This window comes from Anolis sagrei, chromosome 1, assembly GCF_037176765.1.
Source record: "Anolis sagrei isolate rAnoSag1 chromosome 1, rAnoSag1.mat, whole genome shotgun sequence".
NCBI classification, from domain to species: Eukaryota; Metazoa; Chordata; class Lepidosauria; order Squamata; family Dactyloidae; genus Anolis; species Anolis sagrei.
In genome coordinates this window covers 41,702,318-41,724,457 of record NC_090021.1, presented here as the reverse complement: position 1 = coordinate 41,724,457, position 22,140 = coordinate 41,702,318, and the positions used below count along the sequence as shown (strand labels likewise).

Genomic DNA, 22,140 nt, shown 5'->3' with positions numbered 1-22,140 from the left:
ACTGAACTCTCTTCTAAAGATAGATCTTAGTACTTTGGATAGTTCCTTTAAAGTTTTGACAAAATTCATATGGGACTTGATGCCATGGAAGACACCAACCATCACTGGCCTTTAGTGCCAAAATTATTATTTCTGGAATGGAGAGAAGGAGAGAGAAATATCTCTTCTCCATGCCCCTCCATGCTTTTTTTTCTACTTAGTTCAGGATTACTATCTTATTCTGCTCTTGTGTTTTTCTATGTCTCATACATGTGCATTCTGGAATGTGTGGAAGGAAGTTACAAGTATCCAGCATATATATAGAAAAACTGTTCAAATTCAGAGTACAGCAAAGGAAACATCCATTCTTCCACTACACTTCTTTTCTCTCCCTGCTTCTCCATATCTAGTATTTGCTCTTTCCTTCCTCTTCATTGATACAGTGGTTCTTTGCTTACTTCCTCTTCTTCCTAACCTTCTTGCTTCCCCTTTCCATCAGTTTCCAGTTCTCCCACCAATCAACCTTTCTGATCTTCAACCAACCAACCATTTGGAATTGTGCCACACTATTTTTATTTTGAATGCAGGCTATTGGAGCAATGATAATGACAATACAGAATGCTCAGTGGAAGAATTTTTGAAATGATTGTTCAGAATCTATGTGGGTATTGAAAGCTGCTTGTTGTTAACTCAGTGTTTGCCCTGACTTGCTTTTCTTTATCACCTCTCAATCCTATTGTCAAAGTGGAATTACCAGTAATTCTCATTAGCATTTTTTTGTTTACATCATTTTAAATTATTATTGGAGAACAGCTACTGGTCTGTTATGATTTGGGGTTGGATGCAAAGAAAACAGGTACAGGTGTGAATTACCACATGGAAATTATATGCAGATTTCTGTCCAAGAGTCTGAGCTCGAAATCTTTCAAGTATCTAGCAACAATTCCTATGCTACAAAATCTGTCAGCACAATTGTGGGGAAAGAGCCTTTTTCAGTCAATGTTAGGTCTTGCAGAAAAGCCTCTTCATGCATACTTGAGCAACAGTTAATTGTTCTTTGAACCCTATATCTGAACAGCACATTAGAACAAGTGGAATCCAGTGGATTGTAATTTTTTTAAAATGTAGAGGTAGGGTTCAAACCTAAGTCTAACATGACTATGTTATCTCCCTGTGTAAGTCCTTCATTAAAAAAAACAGGAGTTGCAACTACAACATCCTACTACTGTAGAACAGGTATAAAAAATGGCAGCAAAACACACATGCATGCAGAGAAAATTGATTTCTATGGAACTAAGGTTCCATAGAAATCAACAGGATAAAGGAAGACATGAAAGCCTTAATTGTGAAAGTCCTCAGCACATCAAATACACATTCAATTAATGATCAATCAAATGAAAAGTTTGTGCTTAAAATATAAAACATGGCTTTTAAATTTGATTGACATCAATGAATATCAGAGAGAAAAAGATGTTCCTTTGGACTGTAACAAAGTTTTATCAAACACCACATTTTGTCTGAAGTTGAATGCCAGTCAAAGGACACAAATAGTTAAGTACAAGCAAAATTCTTTTAGTGAAATGAATTTTTTAAAAAATCAAAGCAAACAGCAAAATAATGCAGCTATTTGTATTAACATACACCACCAATCTCCTAGTTTAGATTATTCATTTTAACTCTCTTATTTGTTGTTGCTTGGATTAGAAAACAAATCAAAATCACAACATAAAATCAATGTTCCACTGGAACCATTGAATATTGTACTCTAAACCATCTATATGGCAGATGTCAATTAATATATGAGGGTGGATAAAAAAAGTAAATGCCTCCTTCTCTGAATTATTTCTTTCACAGCTGCTGGACTATCTATTAGGGCTGGGCTATTCGTTTCATTAATTCGTTAATTCGTTAAAAATTAGTTATTTTTTGAATTACGAAACGATAACAAAACTTTTTTTTAACCTGGAAGTGTTTTTAAATATCGAAACGGCAGGCGCCAAAAAATTTTGTATTTCCGTCCATTTCGGAAATACTTAAGATGGCCGCCTGCCGATGCTTGCTGGGAGCTCTGCCGGCTGAGCAAGCGAGCGAGAGGGGCGAGCGAGTGGCGACGGTGAGAGCCATTCAGCTGTGAAACTCTCTGCCCCAGAGGGAGTGCGGTGGAGACTCTTTGAAACAGAGGCTGGATGGCCATCTGTCAGGGAAGGGCTTGGTGGGTCATTGACCTTCAGTTTTGGAGTTGTAGTTCACCTACATCCAGAGACCACTACAGACTCAAACAATGATGGATCTGGACCACACTTGGCCAGCGAGAGGGGTGAGCGAGCGGAGAGCGAGAGGGGCGAGCGAGCGGAGAGCGAGAGGGGCGAGTGAGCGGAGAGCGTTTCCTCGGCCCCTTTGCCCCGTCAAAGAGGCCCCCCTTTCTCTCTCTCTTCCCCTTCATAAAGTATAGAACCACAACAACACTCCCTCCCCGCGTCATGACAGTCCCCAGGCTGTGAGGGGAAACAGGCCTCCAACAAGGCGCTTCCCATTTATCGCTGCCTCTCAGCCTCAAAACTCTGGCGCACGGTCGAAAACTTCTGAGGTACTTACCAAACCCGTCGCCATTACAAGATTCCCTCAGGTTTTTTTTTCCTCCCCCCTCCTCCGTGTCTTGCCTTCTTTTGCCACAGGCCCGCCCACTTTAGGCTGCATTCAGCCTCTGGGTGGCTGACGTGACCGTCCGTCACTTCCCTCTCCCCTCATTGGATGCTCGAAGTGCTTATCCTGTTTTTTTCCGTTAACAGCAGCCTTGTTTTGATGTCCTTCGCGCAGTCCATTTGACAGGACGCGGAGCCAATCGCACAGCCCGAAGAGGAAAACAGGCCGGCCTCCCAAAGCCGAAGAGGCCTGTGGGAATTGTCGTTCGGTTCTCCTTGATAAAGCGCTCCAGACGGAGCTGAGGAATGACAACTCCCAGAAGCCTCTCGGTCGTTGGTAAACAAGAGTCTTCGACACACGTGTATTTGCAACACGAGCCCTTTGTGACAGGTTTAATGGCAGCCCAAGTCTTTGAAAAAGCGGGGAAGACATACTCAACAGACCATTCCAGTAATAATAATAATAATCTATATAAATAAAAATGTAATGTTCGTTTGTGGGATTAACAGAACTCAAAACCCACTGGACGAATTGACACCAAATTTGGACACAATACACCTAACAACCCAATTTATGTCCTTCACTCAAAAAAAAATTGATTTTGCCATTTGGGAGTTGTAGTTGCTGGGATTTATAGTTCACCTACAATCAAAGAACATTCTGAACTCCAACGATGAAATTGAACCAAACTTGGCACACAGTTCTCCCTTGACCAACAGAAAAAACTGGAAGGGTTTGGTGGACATTGACCTTGAGAATTATAGTTCACCCACATCCAGAGAGCACTGTGGACTCAAACAATGATGGATCTGGACCAAACTTGACACAAATATTCCATATGCCCAAATATGAACACAGATGGAGTTTAAGGGAAATAGACCTTGACATTTGGGAGTTGTAGTTGCTGGGATTTACAGTTCACCTACAATCAAAGAGCATTCTGAACTCCACCAATGATGGAATTGAACCAAACATGGCATACAGGACTTCCATGACCAACAGAACACACTGGAAGGGTTTGGTGGGCATTGACCTTGAGTTTGGGAGTTGTAGTTCACCTACATCCAGAGTGAGCGGAGAGCGAGAGGGGCGAGTGAGCGGAGAGCGAGAGGGGCGAGTGAGCGGAGAGCGAGAGGGGCGAGTGAGCGGAGAGCGAGAGGGGCGAGTGAGCGGAGAGCGAGAGGGGCGAGTGAGCGGAGAGCGAGAGGGGCGAGTGAGCGGAGAGCGAGAGGGGCGGGCGAGCGGAGAGCGAGAGGGGCGGGTGAGCGGAGAGCGAGAGGGGCGAGTGAGCGGAGAGCGAGAGGGGCGGGCGAGCGGAGAGCGAGAGGGACTCAAACAATGATGGATCTGGACCACACTTGGCAAAAGCACTCAATATACACCCAAATATGAACACAGATGGAGTTTGCGGGAAATAGACCTTGACATTTGGGAGTTTTAGTTACGGGGATTTATGGTTCACCTGCAATCAAAGAGCGTTCTGAACCCCACAAGCGGCGAGCGAGAGGGGCGAGCGAGCGGCGAGCGAGCGAGAGGGCCCGCCAGAGTGAGTGCCTGCCTTCCCTCCTTAATAATAATTTAAATTTAATAATAATAATTTTAATTTCTCCTCCCTATTCTACTAAATTAATAATTAAATTAAAAAAATATTTTTAAAATATTGAAAAAAAAGGGCGCCATCTTTACAAAATGTTTTGTAAATATTTACGAAATTTCGTAAATACCGAACTTTTTTGGGGGAAAATTTTGTAATTATTTTAAATAACGAAACAAAAAAACACCCCAATTACAAAACAATTACAAAACCAAATTTTTGCGTTGTTACCCAGGCCTACTATCTATGTATGATATGATAGAGGTAACCTTATTCTACTGATATAGTCTTTTCTTTTTCCAATTGACTGATTAGAACCATGAATCTGAAGCTAAAATAAAGAGTCATCACTGAATTTCTGGCAAAAGAAGGTTGTGCACCTAATGAAATCCATAATCTATTGAAGAATGTTTATGGAGACACTTTAATAGACAACAGCAAGTGTGACCTCAGACAACCTACATGGTTTCAGATTCAATGACTTGAATGACATTAAAACAGCTTTGAAATCATGGGTCACAAAGTAAACCCTGAATTTTTCCAAAATGGTTTTGATGCCTGAGTTAAACGATGGCACAAATATGTACACATTGATGGCGACTATATTGAACAATAGTTCTGTGTATAGGATAGTTCAGGTTATGATCTGTAGCAACTTCTGCTATTATATGTTCATTCATAATGTTTTTTTGTGAGATGGGGGAAAAAGTTTGGACTCATCCTCGTATTAATCCTTCCTTTTATTTTGAGAGTGATGGGGATTGTAGTACTTTGGGCAGGTGAAGAGGCTCAAATGAAGAATTCTTAGTAATTTCATAAAACCATAGTTTCTAAGATTCCTTAGGAGAAGTTGTGTCAGATAAATAGGTATTAGAAACATTAAAATGTATAGTTTGTTAATAAGCCCTAGGTGCAAGAAAGTTTTTATACACTTTTTTCTCATAAACCTAGTACGCCTAGAAACCATAAAGAGGTAAAAGCTTGGAAACATACCTTTTCTCCCAAAATAGTTCATTTCTATCCCTTGTTAGAGTTCACAGAGGGTGTTATTTGTTATATGTTGTTTTTCATTATTTTTCCATTGCTTTTGGGAGGCATCTTAGATTTAATATCAGAATGGCATAAAATAAGATTTTTTCCCATTACAAGTGCCTCTAACATGTATTAAAAGGCCTAGGGAAGACACTAGATAAATGTAATTTGTAACAAACACCCTCCTCCTTTAATATCATTTTCACTCATTAATGTTACTATCAATTAATGTTACTATGAACCATATAGAATAATATTAAGCAGTCACAGCAATGTACCGCCACAATACTGTTAATATTTGCTGTAAGAATATCATCAAAACCAACCTACAGAATCTGAGCTCTGCCTTGATCAGTATAGCAGTTTACCATTTGTATCTCCTGCCTCAAGTTAAGAATTTCTACAATCATTCTGGTAAATACATGTTAGGGTATGGGGGTTTCAACACATGATGGGAGAGATTCATGTAGTAATTCTAGTATTCTCCATCTCATGGTATAGATGCTTCTACTTGTTATGTTGCAACCATTTTGGCAGCTTCTCTGCATCGAATGCCATGTGTCTTGTGGCCTAGAAGAGTATTACTGAACATAAAGTCTTGAGGCTATACCGTTGCCAAAGCAATTAAACAGAGATTCTTAAACAGCTTCCTCTAATAGCCCTCCAAATGGTACTGAACTAGGATTCCCATTAGTTGTAGTCAGCAAAGCCTGTGGTGAATAGTGGTAGGAGGTACAACTGGTTAAACAGTCCTCATCTTTGCTATAATTTAAATCAATAGAAACCAACAATGAAATGCTCAGATACTACATATAGGGAGCCATGCCAACAATCCAGAAGGGCAAGATGATGGATGGTGGAGGAAGCAAAGTGATAGCTGGCAGAGAGTATTGGTGATGTATCAGCTGCACAGACAGTGCACCTGGCAAATGAAGAATTGTGGCCAGATAAAAATCTCTCAGAACCATGGCTTCTTTGCCAGATTGTCAGTACCGTAGTTCCTGGAAATGCAAACTCTAGTTATCTTGCAAAAGGGAGATGAAGAATAGGACTGTTTGGGTACCTGCTGATAGCTATTTAAAGGCGGCAAGACTAGGGTTGAAAAGGAGTTTCTTGGGGTTTTATGGAGTGCACAACAGAAAAGAATGGAAAGAAGAAAGAATGAGTAAGAATCTTTTTAAAGCTTAAGTTCACAATAAAACCAGGAGTATAGAGGCATGGGGTTAAAGCAGAAATGAGCTACATTCTGTTTTCAGTAGCAGAGGATAAAGACCACACATCTGGAATATATGGAGGCAGCATGAAAAGCAAACAGCAGGATCAGTTGGGAAGCAGACATTCTGAGAATTGCTGCATTAAGCCAGAATGATCTAACACAAGGTCTGGTTTGGATGCTTTTCTTTTGGGATGGGAGGCAAGGAATCTGACTAAAATTCCAATTTAATAAACAGTGTGTATCAGGTGAACTATCTATGCATTCTCATTCCATAAATCAACTGTCATGCCCATCTCTTTGTCAGTTTCCAATATTTAAGACAATAGAATAGTGGGGACTATAGGGTCAGTGCAAACCAGTTAACTGTTTGGGGCATTATTAAAGAAAAAAAAACAACCATCTCTTATTAGCAAGTACTACATCTAGTACTACTGGTTTTATACTAAACTGTACAACCCAGCTATCCAAGATGTTGCCATGGATGGTCTGTGCACTCATGCAACTAATCCATCTACAACAGTATATAGGCATTTGGAGTGTATTTACAAGTCACTTCAGTGATGAGGGTCTAGGCTACTTAAAATCTGAAGCAGCCTTGCTGTTCTTGATCTGTACGCATAAGAAGCATTACTGTGAATAAAAAGCTGGAGTGATGGAGACCTTCAGAGAAACATTCAAGAGCTTTTAAAGCATGAGCTGGCAATAATTCTAACAAGAATGCAATTACAAGCTCACAGCACCTGAACAGCTTCAAATGTAAACCAATGCTAAATTAGTATTAGTCCACATATGTGCTATAGATTGGGCAAAAATGCATCCTCATGTCTCAAGTGGATATATTATGTATTGCTATTAGAAACTGTTGAACTTCTCAATCTTGCTCATGCATCAAATGGTCATGATTTTCTGAGTCATCACCAGAATGTGCTGCCCTGTCTGTGCTTTTATACACATGCTCAGACATACTCCTTTGGATATGTAGGTAACAAATTTATCACCACATGAAATTACTTTTCTGTTATCATCCATCCATTACTGAAATAGCCCAACACATTTGTTTGAAGTTGCACATGAAAACATGCCCAGGAGATTTCCTTGTGTCTGGAGTTTATGACCCAACTCATACATTCACTGCGGCCTTCCTTGGCAAGGAAAATCCATCTTATGCTTCCACTTTGTAAAACAGAGCACAAGACCACTTCTTTACCACCATTGAATAGATCATATTTCCTTTTCATGTTAATGACACATTATTCACACAAATGTTCTATCTTTCCGTTAAAAAAAATGAAAATAAAAAGTAGCATTTGGGTGCTTGAGTAATGGAGAGATTGGGTGAATTTAACATTACAGAGTGAATATCCCTTGTCCAAACTGCTTTGAACTAGAAGTATTCTTTATTTCAGATTATTCCCAGATTCTGGAAGACTTGCCTATACATAATGAGATACATTACTGATGAGACCCAAGCCTTAACATACACCTTATAGACATAGCCTGGGGGTAATGTCATACATAATATTAGTATTAATTTTACACATTAGACCAGTGGTTCTCAACCTGTGGGTCCCCAGATGTTTTGCCCTCAAACTCCTAAAAATCCTAACAGCTGGTAAACTGGCTGAGATTTCTGGGAGTTGTAGGCCAAAACACCTGGTGACCCACAGGTTGAGAACCACTGCATTACACAAAATTTGTTCACATTGCATTGCCAGAAAGCAAAGGTGTCATTTGTAGACTATTTTAGATTTTGGAGTATTTTGTATTCCAGAATTCTGCATAAGGAATGCTCAACTTGATGCCTGTGTGAAACATGGGACTCACATCAAACTATTTGTGTGGTAAAGGACATGGAATTGGTTTGCTTCTCTATCATCCAAGAATGACACTGTCCCCAGTAAAAGTAGAAACTGAAACTTTATTGAAGCAGATGTTCCAGCCTCAGGTATTTCTTCTCACTTCCATAATGTCAGCATTCAAAGCAATGAAAGTTATGGATTGAAATCCAATTGTTAGTCTCATTGAAACATTGGGTACTTTGTATGTCAACATTTATATGTTTCATTGGTTCATTGAATCTACTGTAGTTAGCCCTTGCCTTTCTCAAACTGTGAATGTTACAACACATTTTTTGAAGATCTTTCAAAATGTCACAACTACAAAGGTTAAGAATGCCAGTCTAGACTCCCCTTGCCTCCCACTGAGTAGGCATGCCATCTAAGTGCATACGTTGCCATTTTCAAAAGAAACTTCCTCAAAGCATCTGTAGCCAACATTTTAGATCATTTTTCTTACACTCTTTTCTATCTGCTTAAACACAGTTTGTGCAACTGAAGACCATTCTTCATAGAAGAACTGTTTGTAAAATAAGAAAATAATGGATTTCAGCTATGCATTTTTCAGTGTGCGTGCATGCGACAATTAAGACGATGAGGACATTTACTGGAACTTCTTCCTTATTCAAATACAAGGCAGAGTTCAGCTGCAATTCCCAAACCATCAATATTTTAACTGTATTTGACATGAAGAACAACTTTGCAACCCAAAAATACACAAAAAATAACAAATTCATTATATAATGCCACTTGTGCCAGTTGTGAACTACTCACTAAAAATGGAATGAGGAAAACCCTACTGTTCATCAAATAGTGTATAAAGGCTTTGCATTGTTGATCTTGGATCTGCATTGTTTGCAACATGTTTGCAATTAACTTGAACAGTGGAAAAACTGCTTGGTTGTCTTTGTGGGAAGACCTTAATGCTGCCATTTCTACAACAGCTTGGGTGAAATTAACAATCGTGAAACCTTTTGTGAAGATAAGCTGCTGCCTATGAATGGCAGTATCAAGAGATCATTGATTAGATATGCCTTGAAAACTGGGTATTAGTTATGCTTAACAATAAAGCAAACCTAACTATCAAGGAAGTAGTGACAGAAGGTCTAGAAATACACAGAGTTCTATTACTCCTTCACAATCTCTCATGCACACACACAAAAACTCGTAGATAAACTTGAATCCAATAATTCAATTAGTGGAAGTGGTTGACCCACAGACAGAGTTGAATCTACAATCAAGTAGTAAGAAGAACCTCTGGCCTTCTAACATTTCTCTGAAAATCATATTCTGGAAAAGAGAGAAGATCTATAGATATTCTCTTTAGTCCATTGGACATCTTCTGCTAGGGTTAAAAAAAATCTGAATATAAGATATGTGCCCTATGTTGTTGTTGTTAGACTGCTTTCAATTGAGGATGTGTCTACTGAAAGATTTCCTGAAATTTCAAAGTTCATGGCTGTCAATATAAAACGGAAGCTGTATACAATTTTGATTTTCAACTGTTTTAGGTTCTGGCTCTCTTGAAAGGTTTATTTAAGGTCACTAAGTATGGGGTTACTGATACTTCAGTGTGCAGGTTTCTGGTTAATAACCACTGACTTATACCCTTATGACACATTATAAAGTAAATTATGAGACATTATTTAAAACAGACAGATCGAATACAGATTATAGCTATGCTAGGAGGAGGTGGGGGTGAAATCTTGATTAGGAAGTTCATAATGGGGCACGAAAATGGAAAAAAGACATACAAGATTGATTCAGTTATCTTTTATGGTAATTATACAAAACCAGGTGTGGTCAAAGTTCAGATCTGAGCTTATAAATGGCCCAGCAAAGCTGTTTTTGCAGCAATAAATCCCAATATTTAAAAATAATACCCAAACAGTTGAACTACCAGTCAGTACAATTTTCTTGGGGTTTTTTTTTTTTTGGGGGGGGGGGCATTATAGAAACTTGTGAGGTTCCTGAAAAGTCTTAGAAGCATCATTCTACACTTTTACTAGCATAATTGGAGTTTTGTCAATATAACTAATAGAAGCACTTTCATTCAGGAAGGACAGATCCTTCTTGGCCTCAGAGCAGTAGATAGCATGGATGAGTTGCCCAATGAACAACTCATCCATGAAAGGTTCCCACTCTTAAGTAAACAATCTTAACAAATGTTCCCACCTCCCCATACAAAACAAGAGTGCACTTCAAAATCAAAGGCAGAAAACCTCATGCAACAGCCTTTAGCATTGCTTCCATTCAGGCATGAGAATTGATGTGAGCCTGGAAGAAATGGAGGATGGGAAAGATAGAGCTTTAAGGCTGCCAGTTGGCCATTGATGCCTTAAAATATGGAAGCAGATCCCTAAGAATAGAAAAGGTATTAAAGCACAATGTTAAAGAATTTCCCTGTCTGCACTCTTCTCTCTCTTCTTAGGCAATGTTCATTATTTCTGCATGCCTACTTATGCAATAAATATTAAAAACTTTTACCATATTATTCAGCTTCCACATAACAGTGTACTTTCTATGCACTGCAGTGCTTACTCTAAAATAGCCAAAAGAAGGCCAGAACTGATCTGGCATTAGTAGACTGAGTCATGAAGTCTGATATACTATTCAGCCTCAATACTTGTATCTTTCTGCTTTATATTAATGAGACAATATTAATGTAAATGTTAATGCTTCAGATTAGGAACATGAAAGCTGGCTGTACTTCATTGTATCTTCACATATAGTTGTCCACACTGTAAAGTCTGCATGCTAGCAAAGTAAAGATAGGGACAATCATTAACTACTTCATTCAATGCAGGTATCACACATTTTAAATATGGAGTTATCAATGACTTTGGGGGCTTTGTTTATCCAGTCCATGGAAATGTCTAGATCAGGCATGGGCAAGCTTCGCCCTTCCAGGTGTTTTGGACTTCAACTTCCACAATTCCTAACAGCCAGTAGGCTGTTAGGAATTGTCAGAGTGGGAGTCCAAAACACCTGGAGAGCCAAAGTTTACCCATGCCTCATCTAGATTCAAACTTGTGTTAAATATACCTGCACTGAAACTGTAAGAAACTGTTTTTCAACAGTAAACTTGATGGAAGGAATATGAAATTAAAATGACTTGCCATTGAGTAGTCATTATCATTTGACAGATTTAGCAACTGTAGACTTATATGGGACCTTAGAGAATCTAAACCATTAAGTAGCATCTTGATCACAGCTAAAACATAGTGTTTACAAATCATCAACTTTGTGAAATTCTTTCTGAAAGGGTAATGCAAAAGCACATACAATTTTTTCATAACATTGTTATTCCAATAAACATATCATTTAATGCACTTTTAACATCAGATTCAAAACCTTGTTTTTTCCCTATTTAAAGCATTCCTTTAAATGTGACTTGTTTCTTTGTATCTCACGTATTTAATAGTGTAAATTCCCACTGAACTCAGTGGGTCTTCTTTTAGGTGTCTAAAGATAAGGCCAATAGTCAGTGAACTAGACTATGAATGGGAATCTTTCAGTTCTCCAGATGCTGCTGATCTCCAATTTCCAGAAGCTCTATTCAACATATTCAGTTGAAAGGATCATGGGACACCTGGGAGACTACACACTTCCTACCACTGACCTAGAGAGACAATGCAGTTACTATTTTTTTACCTCCAAAGATAAAATTTACAAATCCCTTGAAGTGGATGAGTTAACATAGTATGTCAACACAAGTCCACTATGTTGCTCCAAAGAAAGTACTTTCTTCATTTTGAGCAACTATAATAGTTTCAATTTTCTAAAGAGGGAAAGAACAACTTCTTAGATGAAATCATCCTTTGCTCACCCAGAAGTAACTACATCCGGACTAAAGTTCCTGGACTGCAGCAGCCTCTTGCTTACAGACCTGCAGTATATTAATTTACAATGAACACTGCAAGGACTAGGTGTTGGAGGAGAAGAGGAAATTTCAATAAATATCACTGGAAGAGGAAAGTAGTTCTCAATAATTAACTGTTCCAAGGCACACCCCTTTCCGACAGGACTCTGTTTTAACCTTCTGCGTGATTTTTTTTCAAAGCAGTTTAAAAACTCTTCCAGGAGGAATCTGTATGATTGATATCATCTAAAAGTGGTGCAGTCTTATAATTCACTAACAAGATACTTTGGGGAGGTTCCTGCGATATGTGAGATCAGAGAAACTTCACCCCAGTATAGCCAAAGGTCCCATCTACACTGACTATGTACAACAGTTCAAAGCTAGTTCCAAATGGCAGTGGTTAGATAACAAAAACCCACAAGTGTGCCCTCAGCACTCTGTGGGTTGTGTCATCATCATCAGGACCTCAAACTGATTCCAGGATTTCCTGTGTCCAGCCACTTTATTTATATTCCACCCTATCTTCCCCAAAGGGACTCAAGGCAGATTCCAATCATAAAATATTAACAACACAACATATAAAAACAAAATGTAACTTAACAACTAATGTTAAATGAAAAATGCAACCTATTATATCAGACATGGAACAAAACATTGAGCAGAATTATCAATTTTCCAGAGCCAACAGAATTCCTTGGGGGCAGATAAGAATTAGCATTGCTCAAGATGTCTATTGAGCTAGTGGGGCTAACAGGGCATGGATATGGATAGCCACTACTAATCAGAGGTATAATGGCAGTATTGCCATCTATTCCTCCTCCTCCATGTAAGCCAGTCAGTGGAAGTATGTCTTCAGCTGTTTCTTAAAGGTGGGAAAAGAGGGGGCCATCTTTAATTTCTTAGGAAGGGAGTTACAGAGATGGGGGGCAGCCACAGAGAAGGCCCTTTCTCTCGTTCCCACCAGCTGCACTTGGGATGGGGGTGGGACTGAGAGCAGGGCCTCCTCCAATGACCTCAGCATATCCAAGTTGGTCTGTAGTGGGAGATGCGGTTTGCCAAATTGTCTGGACCTGAGCCTTTTAGGGGTTTAAAGGCTTTACTACTGGGTTGAAACTGCCTTAAATGGATGAAGTATATGTCTCCCTTAAATGGATGCACTGAGAGCCCTCACCTCACCTGACTCTTCCTGATGGGTCAGAGCTTTCCAAATTGGGAGTCATGACATATTGGTGTGTTGACTGCAAAGTGTAGATGTGTTGCATGAACGTAATGAGGGCCCTCTGAGTCTATGTGAGGGAACCAATAAGACATTTTTTTAAAAAAAAGCATAAATGAAAGGTTTTCATGAGCTATACTGTATATATTAGAGTATAAGCCTAGTTTTTCAGCCCTTTTTTTAGGCTGAAAAAGTCCCCCTCAGTTTATACTCAGCTGAGGGTCCTGGCGGGAAGTTGTGGGGCTGAAAAAAGGGTGTCTTTCAGTCCCACGTCTTCCTGCCAGGACCCTCATCTCTCCACATAGCAACCCAGCTCTCCTTCCTCTCCAACTCTCTCACGCAGCACACACCTTCCCCTCCTTCTCTCTCAGTGCAACCTGCACCTTTCTCTCCTCTCACAGTGCCAGTCTTTCCCACTTTTCCTTATTCATATACACACAGCATTTCCCTCAACATGTATAGTCAAAATAAGCTATGGTGATAACTGGAAGCATACGTAAGCACACTTACATTGAAGAAGATTAGAATAATTGATCAGAGTTGGACACTCTTATCTTAAATTACATTTTTATGTAAATATACAAAAACAGTTACCCTCCTGGTGCCTCAGTTAATTGGTATCTATTTTTCTTTTAAAATTTACCATTAGCTGTTGCATTTCCCACCCTCAGCTTATACTCGAGTCAACAAGTTTTTGCAGTTTTTTGTGGTAAAATTAGATGCCTTGGCTTATTGTCTTATACTCACGTATCTACTCAAATATAAATGGCTCTGACCCAGCTTACCTGTCCAGAGGTATCTCCCTGTATGAACCATCTTGGAGATTAAGATCAACTGGGGAGGCCCTGCTTATACTTGAACATATACAGTATAGTGTCCCAATACATTACAATTTATTTATACCTCAGTATCAAGTGTTGGTTTAACCCGGGCATGGGCCAACTTGGGCCCTCCCTCCAGGTGCTTTGGACTTCAACTCCCACCATTCCTAACAGCTTCAGGCCCCTTCCTTTTTCCCCCTCAGCCACTTAAGCGAGGAAGGGGCCTGAGGCTGTTAGGAATGGTGGGAGTTGAAGTCCAAAACACCTGGAGGGAGGGCCCAAGTTGGCCCATGCCTGGTGTAGACTCATACTCCAGTCCATCTGCATTCTGAAGCTGCATTACATGGCAGTGTAGCTCGAGCCCCCTGATGGGACTCTGGAATAGAAAGGCTGGAGGGTCCCTGTTGGGATCCCCAGCGCCGCAAGGCAGCCCGAGGGCGGGGAGGGCAGTCTGGAGGGACTCACCGGGGGCGACCACGTGGAGGAAGAGTCGGGGCTGGGCGGCGCGGATGGCGGCGGAGAGGCGCCCCTCCCTGCCCTGGAAGGAGGCCCTCCTCTCGGGCATGAGCCGGATCCGGAGCCTGCCTTCCCCGGAGCGGAGCCACCAGTGGAACTCCTCGCTGAGCGCGAACCGGAGCTGGCTGCCCTCCCGCTGGGCGCATCCGTCGCGCAGGTGCCCTTCCCCGACTTCCAGCACCAGCTGCTTGGCGCGGCGGAGCTTCCTCACCGCCGAGGAGCCCCCTCCGCCTCCTCCTCCTCCTCCGCCGCCGCCTTTCAGCACCTTGGACGGCGCCCGGGTCCTGCCAGTCCCCAAGGCCTCGGCGGGCGCTCCGCTTCGGGGCAGCCAGGCGCTGGCGGCGCGGAGGAGCGGCGGGCAGTCGAGGACGAGGCTGCAGCGCGCTGTGAAGCCTCCCTCGCCGCCCAGCACGAGCTCCCGCAGGTAGGTCCGGAAGAGCGACGGCACGATGAAGTCCATGGCTAAGCTCTTGCGCTGCAGGCGGGAGAAAGTGGGCGACGAGGAGGAGGACGAGGACGAAGAGGAGGAGGACGAAATCCCTGCTTCGAAGAGGACGACGAGGAGGAGGAGGACCTTCCAAAGGGCTTGGGATGGAGGCATGGCGGGATCCACGTCGAGGCCGAAGGGAGGGACGGGCTACTCCTCTGCCTGCTTCGCCTGCATCGCTGTTTTCAGGCGCGAAGGTCCCGCCGCCTCTTCGTGCTCCGCTCGCCCCTCAGAATTGAGCACGGTGTGATCCCCACTCCACTCCAAACAGGGCCACTTCCTCCCTTCTGGAGAGTCCGGCGTTTCCTCAGGAAGCCCTCTTTCCCAAACCCTGAGAGAGCTGGAGCGAAGAGGCGCCTTTTTTGCCCTCTTCCGACGGAGCTTCCCCTCTCTCTCCTTCTCTCCCTTGTTGCCTCTTCTCTTTTGGCGGGAAAGGCGCCCCCCTCCAATTGCCTCTCCCTCATCCGCCTGCCAAAAACGCCTCAGGCAGGTGCGGAGTCCTATCCGCCTCCTTTCCAAGTCTGGTCAGTGAAAAGGAGAGGGGGAGAAAAAGGAAGCGCCGGAGTTGTTGCAGCCACAGCCACCGCTGCTATTGCTACGGACTCCGGTTCTTTCTGGGCGGCGCACTTGCCGGGCTCTTCAGCCCCAGCGCCTGCCTGCCTGCCTCCGTCCCTCCTTCTCTCCTTCCTTCCGTCCGTCCGTCGGCGGGGATTTTTTCCCACAGGCTCCAACTACCCGCCACGCGCCGAGCCTTACCCGGGGAGCGCTGACATCACGCGCGAGCGCGGCTCCCGGCAGCCAATGGCCGTTTCGGAGGGGGATTTATTATGCAAATTAGCCCTGGGAGGCGGGGCGGACGAGCTGGGCTTGCTGTGCGGGAGAAGGAGGGGAGACCATTGAGAAAACGCGGCCAGGCTCCTTCTGCCCGCGCGCTCGTGCGTTCTCTCTCTCTCTCTCTCTCTCTCTCTCTCTCTCAATCTCTGCCTGCCTTCCTCAACCCTCTCTGTCAATCCCTCCCTCTCGTGCTCTGTCCTTCTCTCCCTCAGTCTCCCTCTCTATATGTCTGCCTTTTCCGATCTCTCTCTATTCCTCCTTCCCTCTCTCTTTCGTTCAATCTCTTTTCTCCCTCCCTTTCTCTTCCCTTTCCCTGTCATCCCTCTCTCTTTCCGTTTTCTCTCTCTCTTTCACACACCCTGTCTCTCAACCTCTCTTTTTCCTCTTTCCCTGCCCTCTCTTTTTCATTCAATATCTCTCTTTTCTCCCTCTCTTCCCTTTCCCTGACATTCATCTCCCTTTTCTCATTTCCTTTTTCAGTCTCCCTCCCTCTCAATCTCTCTCTCTCTCCTTGCCTTCATACCTCCGTCTTTCTTTTCTACCCCCATCTCTCTTCCCTTTCCCTCTCATTCCTCTCTTTTTCCCTTTTTCCTTTCAATCACGCTGTCTCTTTCTCTCCTTTCCTTCCTTACTCCTTATCTTTTCTCCCCATCTCTTCCCTTTCCCTGTCATCCCTCTCGCCGTTTTCTCTTTCTCTCTTTCAATCACCCTCTCTCTCAATCTCTCTCTCCTTTCCTTCCTCCCTCCTTCTTTCTTTCAATGTCTCTCTTTTCTCCCTCTCCTTTCCCTTTCCCTGTCATCCCTCTCTTTCTGTTTTCTCTTTCTCTCTTTCAATCACCTTCTCTCTCAATCTCTCTCTCCTTTCCTTCCTCCCTCTGTCTTTCAATATCTTTTCTCCCTCCCTTTCTCTTCCTTTTACCTGACATCCTTCTCTTTCTGTTTTCTCTTTCTCTCTTTCACACACACACTCTCAATCCCTCTCTCCTTTCCTCCCTCCCTCTTTCAATATCTCTCTTTTCTCCCTCTCCCTTCCTTTCCCTGTCATCCCTAACTCTTTCCTTTTTCTCTTTCTCTCTTTCAATCACGCTGTCTCTCAGTCTCCCTCTCCTTTCCTTCCTCCTTCCCTCCCTCTTGCTTTAAATATCCCTCTTTTCTCCCTCTCCCTGTCATCCCTCTCTCTTCCGTTTTCTCTTTCTCTCTTTCAATCACCATCTCTCTCAATCTCTCTCTCCTCTGCCTCTCTGTCTTCCCCCTTTCTTTCTCTCTCCCTCCACTTTCAGTCTCTCTCTTCTCCACTTTCTCTTTTCCCCTTCTCTCTCTCTTTCTTTCCATTTCACTGATGGCAGAACAGGCTGCCTTGTTTTAGGCAAATGAGAGAGAGAGAGAAAGAAAGAGTCCTTGGAGGCGAATTTGCAATCATGCACTTTCCCTAATTATGCATTAAAAGATTAAGCAGATCGAGCAAAAGGAGGCTTCTTTAAAAGGAGGAGAAGAAGGAGAAGCCCATTGGTGTGAAATAGTACAAGCTGTGTCTGGGAGGCCTTTAATTCACCGCCTCCGTTATTGCCTGTAACAAAATATAAATCACCACCGAGGAGAGAGTGAGGGAGGAAAAGCGGGGGGGGGGGGGGGGACAGACCCTGGCTAATGTACAAGACAAAGGTAGAATAAAGCAAAGCTGTGAAGACTAGCACTTCGGCACACTGGAAGGAAGGAATACATTTGGGAATAAATAATAAATGCAGGTTGAGTGTCCTTTTTCCAAAATGCTTAGTACCAGACATGTTTGGGATTTTTTAAAAGATTTTGGAAATCGGTATTTGTGTACATGTACATAATAAGATACTGGTATCTTGGAGATGAAACCCAAGTCAAAACTTGAAATTCATTGATGTTGCATATATACGTGGATTGATGGAGGCTCCTTCTTTCAAGGCTTTAAACAGAGGCTAGATGGCCATCTGTCAGGGGTGCTTTGAATGTGATTTTCTTGCTTCTTGGCAAGGGATTAGACTGGATGGCCCACAAGGTCTCTTCCAACTTGATTCTATGAAGGTAAATGTATACACAATATTTTTAATAACTGTGTTCATGAAACAAAGTCTGTGTATATTGAACCACCAGAAAGCAAAGATGGAGCAACCTTTTCTCCCTCTTTGAGCAACCTTCCCTCCCTCTTTCTTTCATTCTTTCCCTCCTTTCTTCACTCCCTCTTTCCTTCCTTCCTTCCTTCCTTCCTACCTTCCTTCCTTTTTTCTTATTTCCTTCCTTCTCTTTCCTTCCTTCCCTTTTTCTTTTTCTTCTCTTTCTCTCCGTTCTTCCTTCCCTATCTCTTTCCTTCCTTCCTTTTTTACTTTCATCCTTCTTTCTCTCTTTTCTTCCCTTCCTTTCTCTCCTCTGTCTCTTTTCTTCCTTCCTTCCCTTTTGCTTCCATCCTTCTTTCTCTTTTTCCTTCCCTCCCTTTCTCTCCATTTTTTCTCTCTACCTCTTTCCTTTCTTTGCTTTTTGCTTCCATCTTTCCTTCTCCCTTTCCTTCCCACCTTCTTTCTCTCCTTTCCCTCCTTCCTTCACTCTGTCTTTCCTTCCTTCCCTTATTTTCTTTCCTTCTCTCCTTCCTTCCTTCCCTACATCTTTCCTTTCTTCTCCTTTTCTTTTCCTTCTTCTTTCTCTCCTTTCTTCCTTCTCTACCTCTTTCAATCCATTACTTCTTGCTTCCATACTTCTTTCCTTCTTTCTCCCCCCCCCCTTTCTCTCTCTCTTTCTTTCTTTCTCCCCTTCCTTCCCTTTTGTCTGTACCATCACTTAGCTTTTCACCATTTAGCTTTAATGGGGTTTTAAGTCCTTTCTGCTGTTTTCTTTTCTTTTTTGGGGTGAGGGGTATGAGTGATGGTCACTCGTTGGTCTGTTAGGGTTATAGTGTCCAAATTTGGTGTCAATTCACCCAGTGGCTTTTGAGTTATGTTAATCCCATAAACTAACATTAGATTTTTATACATTTATTGAAATAGACATACATTTGTTTGTTGTGTACAGTGCAATATTTCCCAGCTATATCTTTTTAAAGGGGCCACAGTCTTCTATTTGAATAGTACATACAAAGGAATCACAGGCTCTAAAATAGTATTTGCTTCCTCCTTGTCTACAACCTTATAAAATCCTCTATGTACATTTTTAGTTTAATTTTACATTGAGATGCTGAATCGCTGGTTGCCATTCATTAACAAAGTTCTCTAATAGTTCTCCTCTCAAGTTATTTTGTCCATTATTAGCAAATCTGTGATGTATTTTTCCCATTCTTCTAAGGGGGGTACCTCTGAGGTTTTCCAATATCTAGCATATACTATTCGGGCTGCCACTGTCATATAAAACAATTTTTTTCTGAATTCCCTTTCTAGTGGCATGTTCAAAAGGTACATTTGTGGTGTCATTTTGAAGTTTGTATTTAACATCTTTTTGAGATATACATGAATCTGTTTTCAGTAGTTTTTTACTTTGTTGCACATCCACCACATGTGTTAAAATGTGCCTTTTTCTTTCCCACATTTCCAACCTTTGTCAGTGCAATTGTACATCTTCACTAGCCTCTCTGGAGGGAGATACCAACATAGGTGCACTTTGTAGACATTTTCCTTCAAGTTCTGACATGCCATGTATTTCATTCTTCTTTTCCATGTCTTTTCCCATTGAGCCATTTTTATCTCTTGGCCTATATTTTGAGCCCAACTAACCATTGAGCCTTTTAGTACTTCCTCTTGCCAAGTCAGCAGATTTTTGTATATATATCATATAAGTCCATTTGTTTTCTGGAACATTGCCACATCAAACCATGTTTTCACAGTCTGGAAGCCCAAGGTCCTCAGTTGTTCTTCAAATTTCTCATGCAGCTGTCTATACAGAAGCCAATTGCATTTAGGGCCCATTTGGTTCCATTCTTCTAGGGGTTTCATTCTGGATTTTCTAGTTTCCAACAGACCCCTCAACCTCTGAGGATGCCTGCTATAGATGTGGGCAAAACGTCAGGAGAGAATGCTTCTGGAACATTGCCATACAGCCTGGAAAACTCACAGCAACCCAGAAATAGCAACTGTTGAAAAACAGAGGTTAACCATGATAATTTCCAGAGTCACTGCCAGCAAGGAGAGCCTAAAATTGCAGGCAGCTGTCTTGATCCACTTCAATAAACTGAGTTCCAGAGTCTTCATTTCCAGTAGAAGCAAATCTTTTGTAAAGTTAATGGGTTGTCATTCCAAGACCATTACAATACAGGCAACTCATTAGCATATATTGTTGGTGAGACAGTCAATTTCTACCCCAGTAACTGTGAAATGTGAAACTAGCTCAGAGTTGACCAGGATGGAGATAGTTAAAAGTCTGAATATCTGATAACACAGATCAATAACAACAAACACATTCTCAGTGTCTAAACTTTTAGGTCTGTCCCTGGGGTTATTTGGGGCACTGACTCAGAAAATAGCACATATTGTTGTCATGATCTTCTGTGGGCAAGCAGATGTGGAATTTATGTTTTAATAGATTTGAACTGTGAATGTTTAAAACTGTATACGATTTTGCTTTAATGTTTGCAAATTTTAATTCCATTTTAATGTTTGCGTATTTGTATATTTTAAATTGTATGTTAATGCTTTTATATTAAGCCATTTTGAGTCTTTTTCAGAGAGCTAAAGCTGGGTATAAATAATAATAATAATAATAATAATAATAATAATAATAATAATAAGTTCTGTATCTCAAAAAATTACTACTGATAGGGAGAAATTGGTGCTGTTTTTTGAATCAGCAGGTCTAATATACCCAGAAACAGCTCTAACATTTGAGGTACCAAATGTGTTGATCAGAGTAATCAAAAAGGCAAGTCACTTTATCCTTTTGACCCCTGGCTCCATTTTATCTCTAACAGATAACACACTTTCCTTTTATTTCCTCTTGTCTACCTCCCTGTTTTGCTCAGCTGAGTTACTTGGGCAAGAAGGGAGGAGGTGGATATGCCAGATCGGTTACATCATTACTTATAATGACCTTTTGAAATGATTTTGAGGTTCATATGAAATTAAAGCAGCATGTGACTTGAGGGCTGTGCTGGGTTTGCAACTTGCTAGCCAATTGGTAGCAAGTCCTTCCTTTCCTCAGGTCATGACACTACCACCAATAGTGAGAGTAGCAAAAAGTGTCTTCTTTCTTGAAACTTTTTGCCACTCACTTCCCTCCCTAATGTTTCGGGTGGCTTCCATCTCTTTCTCCTCCACTCCAGACCCCTTCAGCATAATAGCACTTTTGGAAGGAATGCTGTCTCTAGTGACTGGTGGCCTGCACTCCACAAACTAGGCAAGAGGGAGCACTCACAAGATGAGATCTCAAAAAAGAAATGAAAAGGGAAGAAACTGATCCAAACCAAGAGATCTTAAACCTTCATAGCTGTTGCTGACCTGGCTTGAAACTCCATTTCAAAGCCATCTCAAAGGCATAGCTGTGGTGTAGCCCAATCTGATCAACATCTAGTACTGGGAAGAAAAGCTGTATATGAGTCTAGAAGCCTTTCTCTTACAACACTTTGAGTTTGGTCAGTTTTCTATATAACCTAAGAGGGTGTCTCAGAAACCTGTATGATGCATCAGGTGGCTCTGTGGAAATATTTCAACCATGTGGGGATGAACACAGGAGAAGGTCTTCTTGGTGGCTGCTCCCAAGCTCTGGAATTCTTGCCTAGAAAGGATAGACCAGCATCTTCCTCCCTGTCCTTTTCTAGAGACATAAAGAACTTTTTACTTATTTTATTTATTTACAGTATTTATTTTCCACCCTTCTCACCCCAAAGGGATTCAGAGTAGCTCACAGTACATATATGGCAAACATTCAATACCACTATACAATGACAAGACAGACTACTGTACATATATAGTGGTATATAGGCTTACCCATCTTTGGCATCTTGAAGGCTGTGCTTGATTCTGGCCACGGGGGGGGGGGGGGGGGCTGTTGCTCCATCTTTCCTGCTGAAGAGCTTTGTTCATAAACTTCCTTCTTGATTGAATCACCGGCATTTTTCTGACATTTCCTTATGGACACCTTAAATACCTCCCTGCTTTA

At 41.9% G+C, this 22,140-nt stretch overlaps 1 protein-coding gene across 1 annotated transcript in view; it reads right to left on the bottom strand.

Moving 5' to 3' along the window:
- Window positions 1–15,964, bottom strand: part of ALK (ALK receptor tyrosine kinase) — a 759,925-nt gene extending 743,961 nt beyond the window's left edge. The window contains exon 1 of the mRNA XM_060754129.2: window positions 14,664–15,964. Within this exon, the coding sequence (XP_060610112.2) occupies window positions 14,664–15,315 (652 nt within the window). The 5' untranslated portion in view covers window positions 15,316–15,964. The remainder of the gene's footprint in view (window positions 1–14,663) is intronic.
- Between the last annotated feature and the right edge of the window lie 6,176 nt (window positions 15,965–22,140).